This window comes from Anolis carolinensis, chromosome 4 (assembly GCF_035594765.1).
Source record: "Anolis carolinensis isolate JA03-04 chromosome 4, rAnoCar3.1.pri, whole genome shotgun sequence".
Classification (NCBI taxonomy): Eukaryota; Metazoa; Chordata; class Lepidosauria; order Squamata; family Dactyloidae; genus Anolis; species Anolis carolinensis.
Genome location: NC_085844.1, coordinates 117674231 through 117694474, shown reverse-complemented (window position 1 = coordinate 117694474; position 20244 = coordinate 117674231). Strand labels below are relative to the sequence as shown.

Genomic DNA, 20244 nt, shown 5'->3' with positions numbered 1-20244 from the left:
AAGAGACCACATGCTGTTCTGCCACACAGAGTCCATTTTTCTCCCTTACGAAGTCCAGCATGCGACTTTTAGGAAATATTTTCAGAAGTATTTAGCTAATGTAATGTTGAATAAAACAAAAAAGACCATACCAAAAAAGCTAAATAACAGAAAGCCTGTTTAAAAATAGTTAGTCTTAGTATTATGATAGAAGAAAAGAAAAAAATAGTGAAAATAGAACACAATGAGATGCCTGGCCTTTCAGATGGATGTTCAATGTGATTACTTAAGTGGTTCTTTTTTTCAGAACATTACAAACCAGATTGCAAATTTCTTGTGCCGTTGACATTGCCCATGATCAAAGAACAGAGTTATCTTTTAACATCTTCACATTAGATTTTGCCCCAAGCAATAATGAGCATCTAGATTTTTTATGCAGTCTCGTTATTATGTTTTCAATTTTAAAATTCAATTCGTAATTGTGATTTTATATAATACCATATTTTCATCATATTTCAAACAATTCTTCAGGCAAAAATTCCAAAGAGATGGCTAAGCTACTTCATAGCTGTAAAACCACACACCCTTGTGGTACTATAATGACTAACAGATCTATTGTGGTATAATCTTTCCTGGATTTATGCCCATTTGGCTTCTAATTTGGCAGATAAAGAAACAGAGATAACACGACACACAGAGAGATAACAACAACACACACAAAAGTCCTTATGTATCTGCAAAACAAAGAAAGCACCACATTCACCTGATAGTTGACTAGTAAATAAGAGTTTTTGCTGCCCCACTCAAGTGTCACATGAAAACATGAAATAACTGTGCCTATTGTGCCTCTGGTCGGATCACATTGCTCTTGTGGTTGCTGCGTGTACATTGCTCTGTCAACTTCAGCCTTGTTTCAAACACCAGGCTTTTTGTCTTGGGATCAGAAGCCCAGTAAAGTCATTATGACGTGTCTGAATGTTTGTTGTGTTTACAGGTGGGAAGGCAAGAATGAAAATGAAGTCGGCAGATGCAAAGAAACTGGCAAGATCCATGTGACGGTTAATCATAAATACTACAGGCCAACCGAAGTGGTAAGCAAAGGCCTTCTTACAGCTTTGCAAATGAACGATCCAGACATTCAGTCACCAAATTGCTGCATTTGAGCAGCTGCTTGCAAAAGGGTTCTAATTGCTTCTCCTGCTGCCAATTTCCAGTCTTTCTAAACAGTCATCAAGCCACTTATACCCCCACATTATCCTAAGTCAACAAACAGGGAATGAGACTCCGAAATCAGGATTATTAAATATTTGATGCTATATTTAGCCCAGTTATGAAGTGACCCAAAATCATGAAGCCAGCATTTTCCTCCTTTTTGTTTTACTGTTGGAGAAGATCTTCCATATCTATGTAAATGAAAAACCTATCTTTATGTATATATTATACAGAAAGGAATTAAAAATAGTTCCAACATGTATATTTTCAGTATTCTTTATCTACAGTAGAGTCTTGCTTATCCAACATAAACGGGCCAGCAGAAAGTTGGATAAGCGAAAATTTTGGATTATAGGGGGGATTAAGGAAAATATTATTAAACATCAAATTACATTATGATTTTACAAATTAAGCACCAAAACATCACGTTTTACAACAAATCAATAGAAAAAGCAGTTCAGTACACAGTAACATTATGTAGTAATTACTGTATTTACGAATTTAGCACCAAAATATCGCAATGTATTGAAAACATTGACTACAAAAACACTGACTACTAAAAGGCAGACTGCGCAGGATAATACAGAATGTTGGATAAGCGAAGGTTGGATAAACGAGACTCTATCTGTTATTTGTGAGAGAGATGAAAGTAACTAAAATCCATAATTTAAGATCCTTCCTTTCAAATAACAAGAAAGCGAATATTAAATTCATATTTAGACCAATATACAAGTAATCTGTCCTAACAGATCTGAAGATGAATTTAGTAATTTAAGAGAACAGATCCACATGGCATTGCCAAAATAAAAATAAAGACTCTAGCGTTCTCTTACTATTGGAGTCCATCAGATATTAAATCAGTTACATCTATGAAATCGATCAGTGTTGACTTAGAATGATGTAAATATTTCTATATCCACCAATGTGGTTATTGTCTTTAGCAGTAGTATAACAATGTGTTCTGTAATGGTTCCACTGATTTAATTTGAAAATATGAACTGTGTTGGTCTGTTGCAACAAAATCTACAGAATTCTGTAGCTCCTTAAAAATTAGCAGTCTTTACTTACGGCTTCGTCACACAGCTGCCGAAGCGTGGTGCATACAGTTTCCCCCATTAAAGTAAATGGCAACACGGGATGCCTCCTATGTTGCAGTGGCGCACTGGTTCCATTCTCTTTCACCCACAAAGCCAGCATGACATCGTCTGATGAGAACCAGCGGGCTCAATGGGGGACGGGAGCTAGATTGATGCATGCTGCCGATCTTAGCTCTGTGTGACGAGGTTGTGAGTGTTACCCTCCATGGACTTCAGCCTAGTTCATCAAATGCATATAATCAAGTCGGTTGCACAAAACCTTACATTTTTTCAGTTATTAAACTGAAATATCTCTGTGTGTGTGTGTGTGTATTTCAAAATGTGGCCTCTGACACATTTCTTACAAGTACTCCTATTTCAATATATATATATATATATATAGATATTCCTGAGAGCTTTTCCCAAAAATCAAGAAGGTTGCAGATGTAAAGTGGACTACTTCTAAAGTCATTCCTAGTCTGAAAAACTACACAATCTCTGTGGTGTCACACATCTTTTGAGAACTGATCAGGGTTCTGGTTTTGATTCATAAAACAACAGTTATCCTGAAGTCTCCATTTATTTATTGAGTTGTAAGTCGAGCAATGCTGTTGGAACCAAATTTGAGGAGGGGTAGAAAAGCAGGTAATACTTTTGCTAGAAACTGGAAACAAATGACCTCTATTACCTGCCACATTTCCTCCAGTGGGCATCCTGTTATTAAACTCCCATAGAACACTTGCAGAAATGTACCATTGTTCTAGTTCTTCAAGGCAGATCTGGCAGCTTACATGATATGATCAGCCAAAAACAAGTATATTAACTAAGGATTACATTTTTCATATAGCCTGGGATTTTCTATAAAATGTTATAAAATACCCTAAATCTATGAAAAAGGACAAGAAATAAATTGAAGAAATGTGTTTAGTTGCCATTGTGTGGGACTATCCCCTCCCTTTTGCTTGTTCAGACTCTTTCTTGGTGATGAAGTTAGCTTGTTCAGTTGCCAAATGCTATAAGATGTATAACCTGAAAAATATCAATTGACAGAAGAGTTTGGAGTTATATTATAAGTCAGTTCTTAATGAAATTGAGTTAGGCTTGTTCTGTCTGCAAAACACAATTGAAGCCGCCATTGAAGTACTACATTTCTTAAGCAATCAATGTAATAAATTGATTTCTTTCTCCTCTTCTTTATGGGATTTCATTCACCCATATCATCATTTTTCTTCTCTGAACACCTAAGTAAAAGTCTTTCCCCATTAACTTATCTTCTAATCTGTTGAGAAAATAGTAGATGCACAAGAGAGTGAATGAATTTATCCCCAATAAAGTGGTATGTCCCATAATAATAACACAACAACAACAACAACAACAATTTATTTATTTATAACCCGCCTCCATCTCCCCAAGGGGACTTGGACCGGTTCACATGGGGATCAAGCCCAAGAATCAACAAACAAAAACAAAACACAATAAGAGCATATATAGTTAAAACAATAAGAGCCCCGTATCTATTATAATCATGAATTATCTACATATTCCATTGCCTTCCTACAGAATTCAGGATTTCTGAGAGTCAGACAGAAAGAATATGAAAAACAAATGAGCCATCAAAATACGGCACAAAACGTTTAAGATTCTTGTGAGAAAAGCAAAAGGCACACATTGTGAAAAAGTCATAGTTATATATCTGAAGCAGAAGATGGTGACTACCTGGATTTTATTTTCCCCAAATGAAGCAGAGCTTAATGGCAGTTTTTTCAGTACTCATTTTTAAAAAATATCTTCACTTTCTAAAGAATCGATTTGAAAAGTGAGCAACTTGTGAACTCTTAGAACCTAAATGTAAGCGTAAAATGACATCCTCATCTTTGTTAAATCTACATATTTGTCCACATGGCTTAGCCCTAGATAATTACTTTTTTAATAAGAGAATGCAATTTTGAATACTTTGAACTCACTTTGAACACTGCTTCTTCTCTCCAATTTTTCTAACCTGATCACAACACCTTGAGTCCTAGATCCTTTTAGCAACTGTAGAAGATGCAGAACGATTAAAGATGAAAACAGAAAAATAGAAGGAAGGAACACTAATGGTGCTTTAGACGGGGGGGGGGGGGGGCAGAAAATGGAATAGGCTGCCAATTTTTGACTTTGAGAAGGACTTGTGTGTCCATCCTAGGTGCCATTTCCCCGGGTGCCTTTTATGAACCTCACCCTTCCGCTCAACTCTCCCCAGTTCTTTTCCACTGCTTAGACCACAGATTACATCATGACAGAGGGAAAAAGTGACTCAATGGAGGTGGAGGAAGAAAATCGTGATGCCCAAACATCATATTAAAAACACTGTTTGCATACTGAATTACTAAAGATGGATTCACAAGGAATCGTTAAGAACAGTGCCATAAAGGTGTGTTAATTCCATAAAATTTACGAACACATGGAGCTCATTGAAAATCCTATATACGTATTTAAGCATAGCAGCTTTCCTTGTGGCTACCAGTATATGTTTGCTAGTGTGTAAGCAGTCCCTGATTAATCTGAATGACAGATTAATGCTTCTCCCTGGCTTGTAGAAGAAGAAATTGTGCAATATGAGTTTGCAAAATTTATAGAGAATTCCCCATGTCCAACTGCAAATTGCAATAACAAGATTTTTTTTGTTCGTTTTTTCAGTGATACTTAATTACAGAATAAAATTTGAAATTGTAAAAACCAACATAAAATTTTATTTTCTTGAAATGCTTTACTTGCCGGTTCAGAATATTTCGGCTTCAAGCATATTTGAAATATTTTCCAGGGGAAGTGCTGAATTTCCTGAGATATCACTCAAAGCTATGAAAGCCATAATAATGTAGTCACAAGTAATTGCCATACCAAATACGCACCTCATCATGGCTTTACCATTTCAGAATGACATTGTTTGAAGACCTTTGATATTTGGTACTTCCTTCATCCTGGGTACATCTACACTGTAGAATTAATGCAGTTTGACACCACTTTAATTGTCATGGTTCAATGCTATGGAACCATGCATTGAACCAGGCTACAATGGCAGTTAGGCACATGCACTCTATGCCAGAAAAGAACAGGTCTTATAAAACTACAACTCCCATGATTCCATGGCAGTTAAAGCAGTGCCAAACTGCATTCATTATTCAGTGCAGATGCATCCCCAATCAGAAGATATGCCATTCACTTGTCTGGATACCAAAAAGATAAGTTGCTTCTTTTCTTCTATTATCTTCTTCCAGACACAAGGTTTCTCTACTTTTGTATGAAAACAGCATGTTGCATTAGATTAATTGTAAAATTATCTTCTTCACTCTTCTGATTTATGTGTCTTTCACATGTATGTCTCTGTATCTATGAATTCTTTACATTTTGAAAAGGGGGTGCTTTCTTTTTAACTCTGTCTCTTCTTTATTGCGTACATAAATCTTTACATCCCTACTTAACCACACTTGGCCTCAATTGCCCTTTTTCCTCTTTGGACGTCACCAGAATAAGCTTTGCATTTTTAGCCTCTTTGGGAAAAAATGATTTTTAATACTCAGTTCTACATTTCCCAGACTTCACAAGATTCCAGTAAAAAAAGTCCTCAGGGCATATCATATTCTCCCAAAGTCAGCTTTCCTCAGGTCCAAAGCATTTGTGGTGGTTCATTTTCTGAAGAGTTATAACTCTTCAAAACATAATGAAACTGATCACAAAATCCCAGGTCTTTCTCTTTTCCTTCTTGGATACATATCCCCTTTCCTACATTTATATTCCAAATGGACTGTGAGTCTTAACAGTTTTCTAACAGCTGTATAAGTATAGTTTCTTTTGTTTAAAGGTCAATTTGCCTTTCAGTTTTTCTGCAACCCACATTATCAGGAACGATTGTACATCCTACTGTGGAAAGAATAACTTTTCAAACTATACTTTCCCATGACAAACAACCTTGTATTGGCAATGTTAAATCTTCAGATAAATCTTTCTTATCTATAAGGAAAAAAATCTCAATAAACTTTTTCCAAAGCAGAGGTTTATGTCAACATCTAAAAATCACTACTTTAGTAAATTATTACCTTTATTGTCTTTCTGAACTGAATCACTGTCTTAGCCAAAATATTTATATCATTACTAACTTTAGACTCAACAGTACTGTTTGGCCAGAGTTCCTACCGTGGCAGTTTAAAACTGACCTGGGTTTTTTCAAGTTCATCATAATCAACATGCCAATTTTGAAAGCAAATTATTTATATTTGTAAATGAGTAGTAGATTAGGGAGGAATCTTGGGACAGATGAGGCTCTGCATTGGTGAAACATTGTGGCATAGCATTAAAATTTCCAAGATATCTTGCTGTTTAAAAGAACTTTTAAGGTGATGTTTTAAAATAATATTTTATATACAATTTGCAAGGCTGCACAGCTCCTAACACCAAAATGTGGGTTAGAAAATACTACTGATTGGTAATGAGTGCATTATTTGGGATGAAATGAATTATTAAAGAAGCAGAAATTCTTAGCACTTTATTATTGTTGCAAAATACTGAGCAGTTTTATGTGTACAATCCAAACTAAGAGTTGGAACGTTTTCCATTTACTTTACTTCCTCCCTATACTAAAGAATATGTATAATGATACTTCCTCCCGCTCTATGTCTTCGACCATGTGTAGAAGTACCTGTATTAAACTAATATGGCTCCGCAACTTACATACTATATCCTATGATATTTCCCATATTTCCCTTCTTTTTCCCTTTTTAAATTGTTTATTTAAGTTAATGTTTTCTCTTTTTTTGAAAACAAAATAAATATTTGCAGACAAGCTAAGAGTTTATCCAATATACACCCAATGTAATATGACTGAAAGGTTTTTCTACAAGTCATCCTCTGACTGTTCTTGCTTTAAATTCTTCCATGTGCATCATCAAATGAAATAAATGAGCAGGCATACAGTCAAGGAACAGACATTTGAAAGGGTTGAGGAATTTCAGAAAATTAGTAGTTCACATTACATGCAAGATCCATATTTTTCTGAGGTCTGTGTAAGTGTAATTTTCAAAATGAAAGTGCAAAAGGAGAAGCTTTAAGACAGCTATGATCAGAAATCTAGAGGTCAGTTAAGTTTATATTATGGATTTGTAACCCTGTTTTCTCCTGAAATAAAATCCAAGGCAGCTCACCATTAAATTAATGTGAGTGGGAGACTCATATTCAAAAGATATTAGCTATCAGCGAAGAGTGTTACTAAAATGTTGTAGTTGCAGTGTTGAACGGGGAAGAAATGGGCATTAAATGAAGAGCAGGCCTTTTTGAAACAGAGTCTGGCACACTCAACATGCTTAGAGAACGGGGTAGTTTTCAGAGTTCAAGCAGTTACTCACGCTGGGATTTTGACGCTGGATCCACAGCTCTACTACCTGCTTTGGGGATCTCTTTTTTCCAGTGTAGTATGTTTGCAGGTTCATAAATGAAATGAATACATAAGGTTGCCATAACTCTCTAAAACTATCTCTTCTTGAGGAAATTAAATTATCTGGTTCCGCTTAGAGAAGACCTCAGACTACTCCCAGGTTCTGGAACACCTTACCAAGGTCTGGTCTGGTTTCTTCTCTGATGTCTTTTCTCTGTCCCTCAGGCAGCCATTTTTGCATCAACGGGAATTCATTCAGGTGTTTCACAAAAAAATGGATTTAAATAGATCAAAATATTAGTAATTAACCAGAATTTGCAAGGGGGCAAAGGAACCTGTGTGAGAGAACAGGCAAACTGAAGAAACAAGCATGTCCACCCAGAACATGGGCATTTTCACTCAGAACAAGACTTGGAACCCCATAATGGAGTCACCATTGCCTCAAGTTGGTAATGGCTTTATGTTCTTTACCTTAAAGAACAACAACTGCAAATCTCTCCTTCTAGCAATTGAATAGATTTTCTCAGAAGTTGGTGGACTCTCCTTCTTTGCAGTTCTTTTAAACAAAAGTGAGGTGACCATCATCCAGGAATAGAATCAGAGTTGGAAGAGACTACAAGGACCTTCTAGTCCAACATCGGGCATGCAGAGATAAACAATCAAAGCACTCCTGACAGATAGCCATCCAGTGTCTGTTTAAAAAAAACCTCCATGGAAGGAAAGCACTGCCCTTCAAGGCAGTGTATTTCACTGTCAAACATCTCTTACCATCAAGATGTTCTTTCAAATGTTCAGGTGAAATCTTGCAATCTCTTTTCCTGCAGCACTCTAGTAGTATATTTCTGTATGGCAGGGGATTGAACTGGATCACCCTTGTGGTCTGTCCCAACTGTATTATATGATTTATTTAACAGATCTCAATTTGAACGCATAAATAAATAAATAAATAAATAACAAAATTATGGAACTGTTGACATCACTAAGAGTAATTGATGCAGTGAATGTACTGTAGCAGAGCTAACACTCTGATTTAGCCCTGTGTTTTCAGCTGATCTGTTTTTATATTTCTAAATTAGATTTTGCTTGTAATTTGATGTTATGATTGTTAGTTGATCTGAACACCATTTTTGCCAGAAAATAAATATTCCTGGATTTTTCACTGATCAGTAGAGTAAGAAGTTTTTCCTAAAAGGCTTGGATTTGATTGTGATGTTTCCTCTTTTATAGGCTAGAGATGTATTCCATAACTTTCCCCTTACATCATCTCCTGCTTTTGTAATCTACCCCAATAACAATGTCATTTTGACACCTAATTCAGTGAATCCTGGGACATTCCTCTGCTTAGAATCACCCAGCCTGTGTTGTTTGGTGAACCAGTTGTTGCTTCTTGTGTCATCCTACTTCAACTTCTTTCAATGCTGACCCTGCCTCCCACCCCCCACTACTTCTCACCCCCATTCCTGTCATTCCTGAGCTTTTAAAACCAGCCATGTGTCATCTGTGAACTCTACATCTTCATTGATCTTCCTGAGAACATCAGCCTGTCCCTCTAAATCTGCTATCTGATCCCTTCTGACTGACAGTTCCCAGCCCCCAAAAGGTATACACTTACTTCCTCAGATCTAAGCGAAAATTGAATGTGGTGTCTTGGTTGCCATACGGTGGTTACCTTTACAGTGACAGCCCTGAAAACTGGAGGGATTAAATAGTGTGCTAACTCTCTTAAGCAATCTGGAAAGAGAAAAGTCGAAGGAGAAGTGATCTCTCCATGTGCAGTAAAAGAGTGAGAGAGGCCCCATTGTCTACCCAGCAGGATGTTTTCTTTTCTTTGCTCGTTTTTGCAGGTTAACAGCAGAGCTAACAGGACCCGCTCCCAGAGATGTTTCCCAGGCCTAGACCTTTCTGTTACTGTTAATGACAGCTAGGAAGTGCTGGCAAGTTATTTTTTTAAAGGAGGTGGTGATGATGGCAGTGATGATGCTATTTCCATCATCTTTGCTATGGTGGTGGTAGTCCATTGTGCCTACCTAGCAACAGATGTTTTCCAAATGGTTCTCAGAAAAAAAAAATTGTGATGTAACCAACACAGTCATAACTGTAGGTATTTTTCTATACAGGGACATTCAAGGGCAAATGTTGGGTATTGTTAGGCAGCTGGATGCAGAACATGATCAAAATAAATATACATGTTGCCTTTGTTTGTTTGTTTTTTTGTTTTTTACTCAATGGTTGTTTTACCTGGCTAAATTGTTTGGTTTGCCTATGGCAAACTGATTTCATACCATTTGGCCAAATGGCACCAAAATGAAGCCATTGCTGGTGCCAACTGAGCCTCCAAAAGGAAGACATCCCACAACCAGCATTGCAGACTGAGAAGGCCCTTTCCCACCTTCTCACAAAGTGTTTTGATCCCGATAGTGCAGTGGTTCTTAACCTGTGGATCCCCTGATGTATTGGCCTACAACTCCCAGAAATCCCAGTCAGTTTACCAGCTGTAAGGATTTCTTGGAGTTGAAGGCCAAAACATCTTGGAACCCACAGATTAAGAACCACTGTAATAGTGGGACACAGGAGGGCCCCAGCAGATCTCATTAGAAAGGCAAGGTAACCACCTCAAATAGCAAATGCTGAGGGCAAGGATTGACAGTAAGATATTTTAAAAATTGATAACTGCCTTTTGATCACTAAGTTAATATACAGTCCCTGAGTTACAAAAATACAACTTATATATGTAGTTAATAACGGGGAGTGAGACAATAAGAAGTGAAAGAAATCTACTTCTAGGAAGGGAAATTCACTCCTGAAATAGTTATCATGGGGAAAAGTGTCTCAACTGAAGCTTTATTACCTTTGTTTCCACAACAAAACAAAATTTTCTAAATCAGGTTGTCACAGGGACAGAAAGTGAGCTGAAATCTTCTGAAAAGAGACACAGGCAGCAAAACAGGGGTGTTAACCATTCCTTATGTTATCCAAAACAAAGAAACACTTGTTTGGTTGGAATTACACTTAAAATTTACCTGAATTTGCGTACAAATTCAACTTAAGAACAAACCTAAAAAACCTATCTTGTTCATAACCTGGGGACTGCCTGTATTAACCTTCAGATATGTTGAAAAACACTCACAGCAACCCCAGTGTTAAAGATTCAATTGCCAGAGTTTTCAAATTCTGAACATAGAATGATGGAAAGATGACATGTTGCTCTTGATCTAAAGCAGCTAAATGTCATGGGCCAGCCTTCTCCTCCAACCCAGGAACAGTTGGTTCCCATCACTGGATCCATTGATTCAGAAAGTGGTGTTGGCAAATTACGGTGTGCAATTTGTGCCAAGCCAGTTACATGATCAGGAGAAAATATCAGAGAAGAATTTGCAGGTGAAGGAAAGATTGAACCACCTTTTTGTGATGATTCATTCTCTCCAGCAAATATCCACTTTGCTATAGCACTACTGTACAAACACAGGATTGAGAGGATGTTTTTTCCTAGTATCATCTACTTCCATCCTATCTCAATATATTCAGTTGTTTATACAGACTCCCAAACTAAGTAGAATTAAAATGTATCTGTTAAAAAATAGAATGCATATGTTGGATACAATTAAAAATTTAGCTGTAGCTATTTTTGTGATCATAGTAAAGCATAAAATAAAACAAACATGTGCAAGCTGACACATTTTCCTGCTGTGCCAACACTGAAATGAAGTTTTTGAAACTCGCTTCAGCAGAACATTTACTAAAATTGGAATGATACAAAGAAGAGTAACATGGCCCCAGAGCAAGGATGACACACAAATTTGTGAAGTGTTCCATATTTTTGTGTTTTAAGGTTTCAAATTATATGTTGTGTTGCTTTCATTGTTAGCTGCTTTGGGTCTGCTTTGGGTCATGTATCAACAACTTTTCTCAAAATCAGACTATTATATTTTTCTATCAGCTGTTACATTGTGCTGAAATTCAATCTTCTTTAAAATACAAGATTTATCACATTAGCAATAACACAAATCCCATACTTTAAATATGTCCGATCAGTTTTGAATCAATCCATCTTTATAAATCACAAACACCTCCCGTATTAGAATTGTTCCAAACATTCTACCAACTTCCTAAGCACAGCGTTTTTAAAAATGGAAATTGACTTGTGCAGTATAGATTTCTTTAGTGACAACTTTTGCATTGCTGCACTGTGTTTCCCTTGATCTTAGCCTGTTTCCATAGGCTGGGGGATTAAAAAGTTGATTGTGATGATTATATTGTTAGTAGAGGAAATGTGAGGTATTAGTAAAATCTCAGGTGAGTAGTGTGACTTAAGTTTGTTCTGTGTGGTATGCTGGTAACTATGCAACAAATCCTGCCAAACTTTCTTGATGCCAGTTTGCGTCACTTCTGAGTGCCTGTTGTGACATTTATTCTCCACTCCAAACAATCTTCCCGTAGTGCTAATCCTGTGCTGTTAGCACAGCCCTTTATTTTGGGTATGGTAAGGTTAAAGAGGTCACAAAAGGGTTTTCTACTAAGGTGTGGCCAACGCAGTTGGCTTGTATTAGCTAAGTATTGTTTTGGATCCAAAGAATCATGAGGAGAAAGAAACAAGCCACTTTTGCTGTTCAGCAAACGTGTACATCTCCACAAAAATTGAAATATAAAGGTTCTAGAATACTTCTGCTTCTGTTTATCTCAGGCTCCTTCCACACAGCTGAATAAAATCCCACGTTTTCTGCTTTGAACTGGAATATATGGCAGTGTGGACTCAGATAACCCAGTTCAAAGCAGATATTGTGGGATTTCCTGCCTTGATACTCTGGGTTATATACCTGTTTGGAAGGGCCTTAAGAGGTTACCCAAGCAGAACATCATATTTAGATTTAGTTTCATTTCTTTGGAAAACACCCTAGCATGAGAAATTACACCAACACATCTACCGTGTTTCCCTGAAAATAAGACAGTGTCTTATATTATTTTTTTTCTCCCAAAGATGTGCAAGGTCTTATTTTCAGGGGATGTCTTATTTTTCCATGAAGAACAAAAAAATGAACATTTATTCTATACTGTACAGTAGTTGTCATCACAAACCAATATAACTAAACCAGACAAACTCTGACTCCAGTCAAGAATTTCCTGTTACTACCATTATTTCCATATACAACTGGTATGTAAGCCGCCCCGAGTCCCTCTGGGGAGATGGAGACGGGGTATAAAAATAAAATTATTATCATTATCGTTGTTGTTGTTGTTGCTGTTGTTGTTGTTGTTGTTGTTGTTGTTATGTACATTTACCAATCTTGTATGCTATGGTGTTTTGTTTGGTGGGCACCAGGCATGCTTCCAAACAAAAACTTTGCTAGGTCTTACTTTCGGGGAAGGCCTTATATTTAGCAATTCAGCAAAACTTCTACTAGGTCTTATTTTTTGGGGATGTCTTATTTTCAGGGAAACAGGGTAGATCAGCTGTAACAAGAGAGTTTTTCTTTTAAAAAACTTTTTCCCCTCTCCATTTGAGATTACTAGGCAGTATTAAACAAGCTAACCCTTTTGTAGCAGAAAGAGGGGGGTAATAATTTGTTCTAGTTTGTCTGACTACGTTTAAATATGTATGAACTGCAGATTCTGGAATCTAAGATCAACAAGATACATATATTTTAGTGTCATGTTTTCGGGATCCAAAACTTTGTTTTGCTCATCCACAGCTAGAGCGAGTGAGTGACCTAATACTAAGGCACAGCACTAGTTTAAATGTGTGACTTAATTACTGTAATTGCTTCTCTGGAAAGGAAATGAAGTAATGGACTGTGTTCTGTATATAGCTCAGTGCCACATATAAGAATGAAAGGTTGAGGAATGATAGCCTGCTTTTCTAACTTTCCCATCTCACTTCTTCCTATCTAGGAAAGTGGAATGCCATATGCATTCAATCATAAGGTGTTTTTTTTTTCCTTCCAAAGTGTTGAAAACACATAACCAGTCTTGCAAGAGCCAAAGCAAAATTAGCTTGCTTCTAGATGTGAATTTGTTAGTTTTTACTGCTGTAGCATAAAATTGAAGAGGGTGACAGAATGCCCACGTCTTCCATCCATATCTGAGGAGCAATAACTCGTTTGAGCGTCCTTAGCAATCAAGTATGAACACTTTCCTATGAATGTGGGTTTCCCTCCCTCTTTTGCTGGTTATGGTGTTCATGAATGTATATAATCTGAGAAAATTTGCGAGCTGAAATTCACTGGTTCAAGAACAAGGTGCCTTCTGTCTCTGCTTTCTGTGTCAAAGAACTCATCCTCTTACTTGGAAACTCCCTGGATGTCACATTAAAGGAACTGAACTGTGTTTCTTTTGCATAGTTTCCAGTCATATGTAGCTCAATAGAAAGGCTGTTCTGGAAGCCAAGCCCTTCTTTCTTTGCATCAGTAGTTATTAGGGTGTGTAAAACTCCTAATTAATGGTCCAAAACTGTAAACTTACATACTCAGTGAGTGATATGTGTTTAATCTATCTGCTTTGTGGTGTGTATGTATAGTTAAAACAGTGTGAAATATGCACATATACTGAAGATATTCTCATAATGTGGAGTTTAGAGCTTTTGGTACATGTTGTGCTTTCTATCATGCATACAAGTGCACATATTAAGTGTTTATTTCCAATGATATGCCTAGAGGTTTGCTAGGGCTCCTTTTCAGTCAACAGCCCATGCAAAGATGAGTTCTTTGCATGTATGCATGGCGTAGACCATTATAGTTTTGTTTCTGTAAATTTTCTGTAAATAAATATTTGTAAAGATTTTAGGTGGTTTTTAGCCAGAACTCCAGTGATGATCAAATGAAAGAGTTTAAAGTATGTACAGAAAATAAAAAAATGAAACAGGCAACGAACAAATATTACCAGTTTATTTGGGGGTTTTTTCATGTCAGGAGTGACTTGAGAAACTGCAAGTTGCTTCTGGTGTGAGAGAATTGGCCATCAGCAAGGATGTTGCCCAGGGGACACCTGGATGTTTTTGATGTTTTACCATCCTTATGGGATACTTCTCTCATGTCCCCGCATGGGGAGCTGGAGCTGACAGAGGGAGCTCATCCATGCTTTCCCCAGATTCGAACCAGCAACCTTCAGGTCAGCAACCCAACCAGTGTAAAAATACCATACCACCCAGAAATAGGATCCCACCTCTAAAGAAGTCTTGTGTCTAGTTTCTCTAGAATATGTTTTATCATAGCTTGTAGATTTTGAAGACTGGCAAATGGGCACTTATTAGCCAAGTCCCGTTCACATGAGTTAGAGGTGTCATGTCATGGAAACAATCTGTATGTCTGAGTAGGACTACTATGTCCCTGATCAAGTACTTAGTAACAAAGCTTATAATGCTAATTTAGGTCGGTTTTCAATATCCAGGCTTCCATGTCACATGGTGCTGGTGAATTTGCTCCAAGTTTTAGTGAGAACTTTAAAGGAGTTATCTATGCATATAATGTTCTGAATCTACTTTGGGGATGAGGTTCAGCACCTTGGATAGCTTCATAAACGTTTAGACCAAATCCTAGAGTAGACTTACATAGAACCTACCAGACTTTTCCCTAACTTGAAATAATGTATTTATTATTTAGGGGTAGCTGGTTCTGAACAGACACACTACACATCCCAGCCCTGACCCTTGCCATTTAGGAGAGGGAAATCCTTCCAGATGTGATTCAAGTTGAGTCTGTAATTTCTGTCCAAGCATTCTCATGGGTTCCCAGATGTAGGCTTCCTGTCCATACCTTTGTAGAGGTTTGTTTGCAACCTGTTTTAGAGGTTGACATTGGACGTGTTGTTCCATGGTAGTCCCTGGCTATAATTTCACAAGCAGAGTAGGAAGTGCATTGCATAGATTTTGTACTGTTGAATAGGCTGAAATAGTCATATTTGCCACATACCTGTTAGACTAGAGATCCTTTTGAAATATGCTGGCATAGAGAAATTTAGAGATTATACTACTTCAAAACAAACATGTATTTATTATGTGATTTAATACTGCCAGTTTTTGCACTTAATAAATTGCATTGCTTTATTGTAGTATCAAATTTTATTTTCACGATGTAATTCAAGATGACAAAAATGTCTCAGTAACTTTATAAGTCTCTACAGTTGTTGTGAATTCCATGTGAATGGGCATATCCCCTAAGTAGGTATGTGTAATTAAATTTTTGGATTTACTATCAAACACACAGGGTAAAAGCTTACGTTTGCCAATTGGGTTTCTCGATAGATTCATGTTAAATCAGCTGTGACCTCTTATATAGTCTTTTTTCAAATATTCGTAGACTACAGACAAAAGGCCAGGTAATATGATGGATTTTAGTATGTGCTTTTTGCACTTAGATTCATGCCTCACTGCAATAAATAGTGTCACATTCATCAGCTCATGTTTATACATTAGAGTATCTGTGTAAGTATGATGAGAAGGATGGTCCACCCAAGAATGTGAGTAGCAGGCGTGTGAATGGCAATGTGGAAACACAGATTTTCATCCTCCTGCCTACTTTACTGGGTGAGCCATCATCCTCTTAGGTGCAGATATTGTCCTAGTTCATGCCATCAGTCAGTGGCCAGCATGCCTTCCAAAAAGAATATTGGACAACATGGAGGACCCATTGATAAAAACAGCTTGAATAGTATTCTAGAGCCCTTCTTCACAGCCATATAACCCAGAATATCAAGGCTTTGAACTGGAATATCTTAGTCCACACTGCCATATATTCCAGTTCAAAGCAGATAATCTGGGATTTTATTCAGATGTGTGGAAGGGGACCTAGATTAACTATGTAGCAGAAGACATGGATCTGCACAGTTCTTCCAATACCCTATTTCACAGTATTATTTAGTTATCTATTTATTTATTTATTTACAATACTTTTACCCCGACTTTCTCATCCCGGAGGGGAGTCAAGGTGGCTTCACAACGTGGCAATAATTCAATAAAATACAGAATTACCCCCAACTGATGTTTCAGATGTGCTCAACTAGAGTTAATTCACACAACCAAATTGGATTTTTTTTAAAAAAATCAGGGCTGGCATTGGCAGATATAGCTGCATGGCTTCCTCACATTTAGTCTGCAGTTATTATGTCACTACTAGAGCTGTTGAAAGTGAAGAAGGCCACTACAATCACTACAGTTTGTAGTGGTTACTGAGGAATGCCTGTTTCTAGTTGTAAGATCACTGGATGTAAACAGTGTTACAAAGACATTTATTTGCACAGGGGACTAGTCATAGAAAGAGCTGTGGTTTAGTGCAAGCATCTCATTTAACACCTTAAATTATCTTCACATATGTGGGCTAGATTCCAATAGTATTAGGAAATAAATCTTTGGTGGATAATAATCTGAAGTGTAAAAGCCAGCAGCTGTAATTCAACAAAATTGATAATCTCTGCTTAGTACCGTCTTCAAGTTAAATTATTGTGGAGACTAATTAACTTTTTCACAGAGACAGCATTCCCTCCAGAAGAAGCGGAAGGTCATTAGTAGGTTAGAAGCCATTGCATGCTTTGGCTTTTGCTTGCTCTATAGGAGAATTTGACCGAGTGATTTTGAAAGTGTAGAAATACCTTAAAGTCAAAACTATTGAAACGCATCAGTTTAGTCAAGGGAGTTTTCCCAGTCTTCTGAGATGTTCTCCCTCTTTTTCTTTTTTTTTTCTCTTGAGGGTGTTAGTTTTAATGTGCTGCAGTAAAGCTGTGGCCTAATTGGAGTTGGCCCAGTTAAGGAATGGATTTACATAAGTGTGATCTGATTCAATGATTCTGCTGTTGGGAATGGTATTTGGATTTAGGTCAGAATACTTGGGACCTTGTAATACTTTGGGTCTTATATTGGGCGAAAAGGGGGATATAAAGCAATAAAACATGTATGTGACAATTGGTTGAACAAAACATTTACTTCATACCTTTCGTATGTTGTGGCTGGGATGAATTTCCCACCTGATGAGGTTGTCCATGTCTTTGTTTTTAAATTTTCCTGGAGATCTGTGTTTTTATCTTTATTACAGGATTACCTTTCTTATTTCTTACTGCCATGGGACTTGTTGGTACTGAAACTATCTCTCCAATAATACACATATCAAATGCTATTCCAAGAGCCAGGCCCCACACACCCCATATCTGGGAAGGTCTGCATCTTCCCAGGTATTTTTTTTAATCTGAAGTCAACTGGATTTGCAGGTTTACTCTGAGTTAAACTGGGTTAGCCTGATGTGTTGTTTGGACACCTCAGGCTAATCCGTTTCCTAGCCTGTATTAAAGGGCTGTGCAGATGGGTTCTCAGAGGCAAGCACAATTTCTCACTGAAAAAATGGGCTTTCTTGGCAAAGCACCCTAGAAATGTTTTGAGCAGAATCTTCTGCTTTTTGCCTGCGCCTGGTACAGGAAGGGAGGCTATTTCAGCATTTTACTCCAGTTTGGAATTTGACAGTGCCTAAGGGAAAGGATGTGTCAGTTTTAAGGAATCCCCCAACACACCCTACAAATCTTGAAAATCTTAACATGCATAACATCATGTCTGCCTTTAAGAAGCAAATATTGTTCTCAGAATCAACTTTTTCTTTTCTTTTTTTTTAATTGCAAGTTTTTCAGAGGTTTCAAGAAGAGCTGGTTCAGATGGGTTGATGTTACATGTCACTCATCAGCATGAAATAGAGTTAACTATATGTGATTAGCAAAGTGTAAATAGATGTGGCTGAAAGGTGATAAAGATAAGTGCTCCCAAGGGAACTGGAACATTGGGATGTAGTTGTTTAATTTATTGTTCTTTTTATTGTCCTTTTCCTTTTTTATCATTAATATTATCAACAGTCCTTAGAAGCAATCCTTTTACTTACAAAGTGTATTCAAACCCAACTTTTTCAGTCTGGGGAAGAAGCCAAAGAATTCATTGTTGCTCCTTTGGCCAAGCTACACTCCACCTGAAAAATCCACCTAGAAAGTCTAGCATTTCAGAAATGTCTGCATATGCGTAGAACTTCATGAAGGTGGTCATTGGGCTCATCAGTTCTTGTATCTGGATTTTCTATGTCTTTATCTCTGTACAATTGATATGTGAATATTGTAAATGTATGCAGATATCTTCCTTAAGAACAGTATTTCTAGTATGTATCTTTTGAAAATGTTACACATTGAATTTATATTGTTGTCTTTGCCAATCATGAGAATAATTTACTAGAGTGAATTTCACTTGTAACAGACGCATGGTTTTAGGGAACCTGTCTCATTAACAGGATAAATTCAAAGGTTAGGTTTTCTAAGGGCCTTTCCACAATGCCATATAACCCAGAATATCAAGGCAGAAAATCCCACAGTATTTGCTTTGAACTGGGTTATCTGAGTACACACTGCCATATATTGCAGTTCAAAGCAGATAATGTGGGATTTTATTCAGCTGTGTGGAAGGAGCCTAAGTGCAAGCAGGTCATCTGAAATCTAAAACTACTTTTCTACTTTTACAGAAGATTGGCTTAGAGATATCTACCTTTTTATGAAGATGATTTCTTCATAAATTTGGTGTCACATTTCTTTGGTGTCCACTTTACCTTAGAGATTCCTTGTACTCACTCCACCATCCATTTTTTTCCTCTCAAAAATAATTGTAAATATAACATTCAGAATGGATTTTATATCCTGAGCCAATAATCTTGGTCAGTCGAAATGTGGATTGATTCAGTGCCACATGTTAAAGTGTCAGAATTGCCTTTTGGGGAAAATCTGGGAAGGAAAGCTGAGGTTGTCATTGACTTTTCACTGAGCTTTTCAGGTTCAATATGAAGTTGGGAATAAATCCCCTGCCCCATAGCAGAGTAGAGGATACTCATGAGGGGAAAGTGTATACTGCCTATAAAGGCAAGCTAAAATGTGTTGATCCTCAAAGACACAATGGGTTATGTGAACAGGTAGTATAGTTTAGATCAGGTCTGTGGAATCCTTTTCAGCTCAGGGGGCAGTTTGCTATTTGGGATCAATCTTAAGAGTCATATTCCAACAGGGGATAGAAGCAGAAGCAACACAAGCAGGGCCATGCACAGTTCTTATCAACTTGGATATGTTCCCATCAGTCATGCAAAACATAGCTCAAATCTTTGCATATCCGTGAATGAGAACATCCAGTATGACATCTTGGCCATAAGCCAGACCTGAGTTCCATACAGTTGCTTCCCAGGCTTTTGGTAGTTCTAACCTCCAATCACTGACCTGGAAGGAAAAAAAATGCTACTTAAATGGGTATCCCCCATTGGCTACATTTGGCTCATAAACCAAAGTATCCCTATTTAGATAGACCAATGATTCTCAACCTGTGTGTCCCCAGGTGTTTTGCCCATAACTTCCCAGAAATCCCAGCCAGTTTACCAGCTAGTAGGATTTCTGGGAGTTGAAGGCCAAAACATCTAGGGATCCACAGGTTGAGAACCACTGAGATAGACATATGATGAAATCAGGACAGAATTATGAACTTAAATTTTTGCATTGTTGGAGTCTAACTGCATTGGCTAAAGAAAAAGTAGGAACATAATCAGTTTTGTAAAAGTTGGTATTCAAAGTTTTTGTATTCATAGT

General features: G+C 37.3%; 1 protein-coding gene and 1 pseudogene across 2 annotated transcripts in view; both read left to right on the top strand.

The window, feature by feature from the left end:
* gmds (GDP-mannose 4,6-dehydratase) overlaps positions 1-20244 on the top strand; it is a 330217-nt gene that overhangs the window by 248836 nt on the left and 61137 nt on the right. For both annotated transcript variants that reach the window (XM_062977684.1, XM_062977683.1), the window contains exon 9: positions 974-1070. In XM_062977684.1, coding sequence (XP_062833754.1) covers positions 974-1070 — 97 coding nt within the window. The remainder of the gene's footprint in view (positions 1-973; positions 1071-20244) is intronic.
* Positions 11380-11493, top strand: LOC134299067 (U6 spliceosomal RNA; annotated as a pseudogene).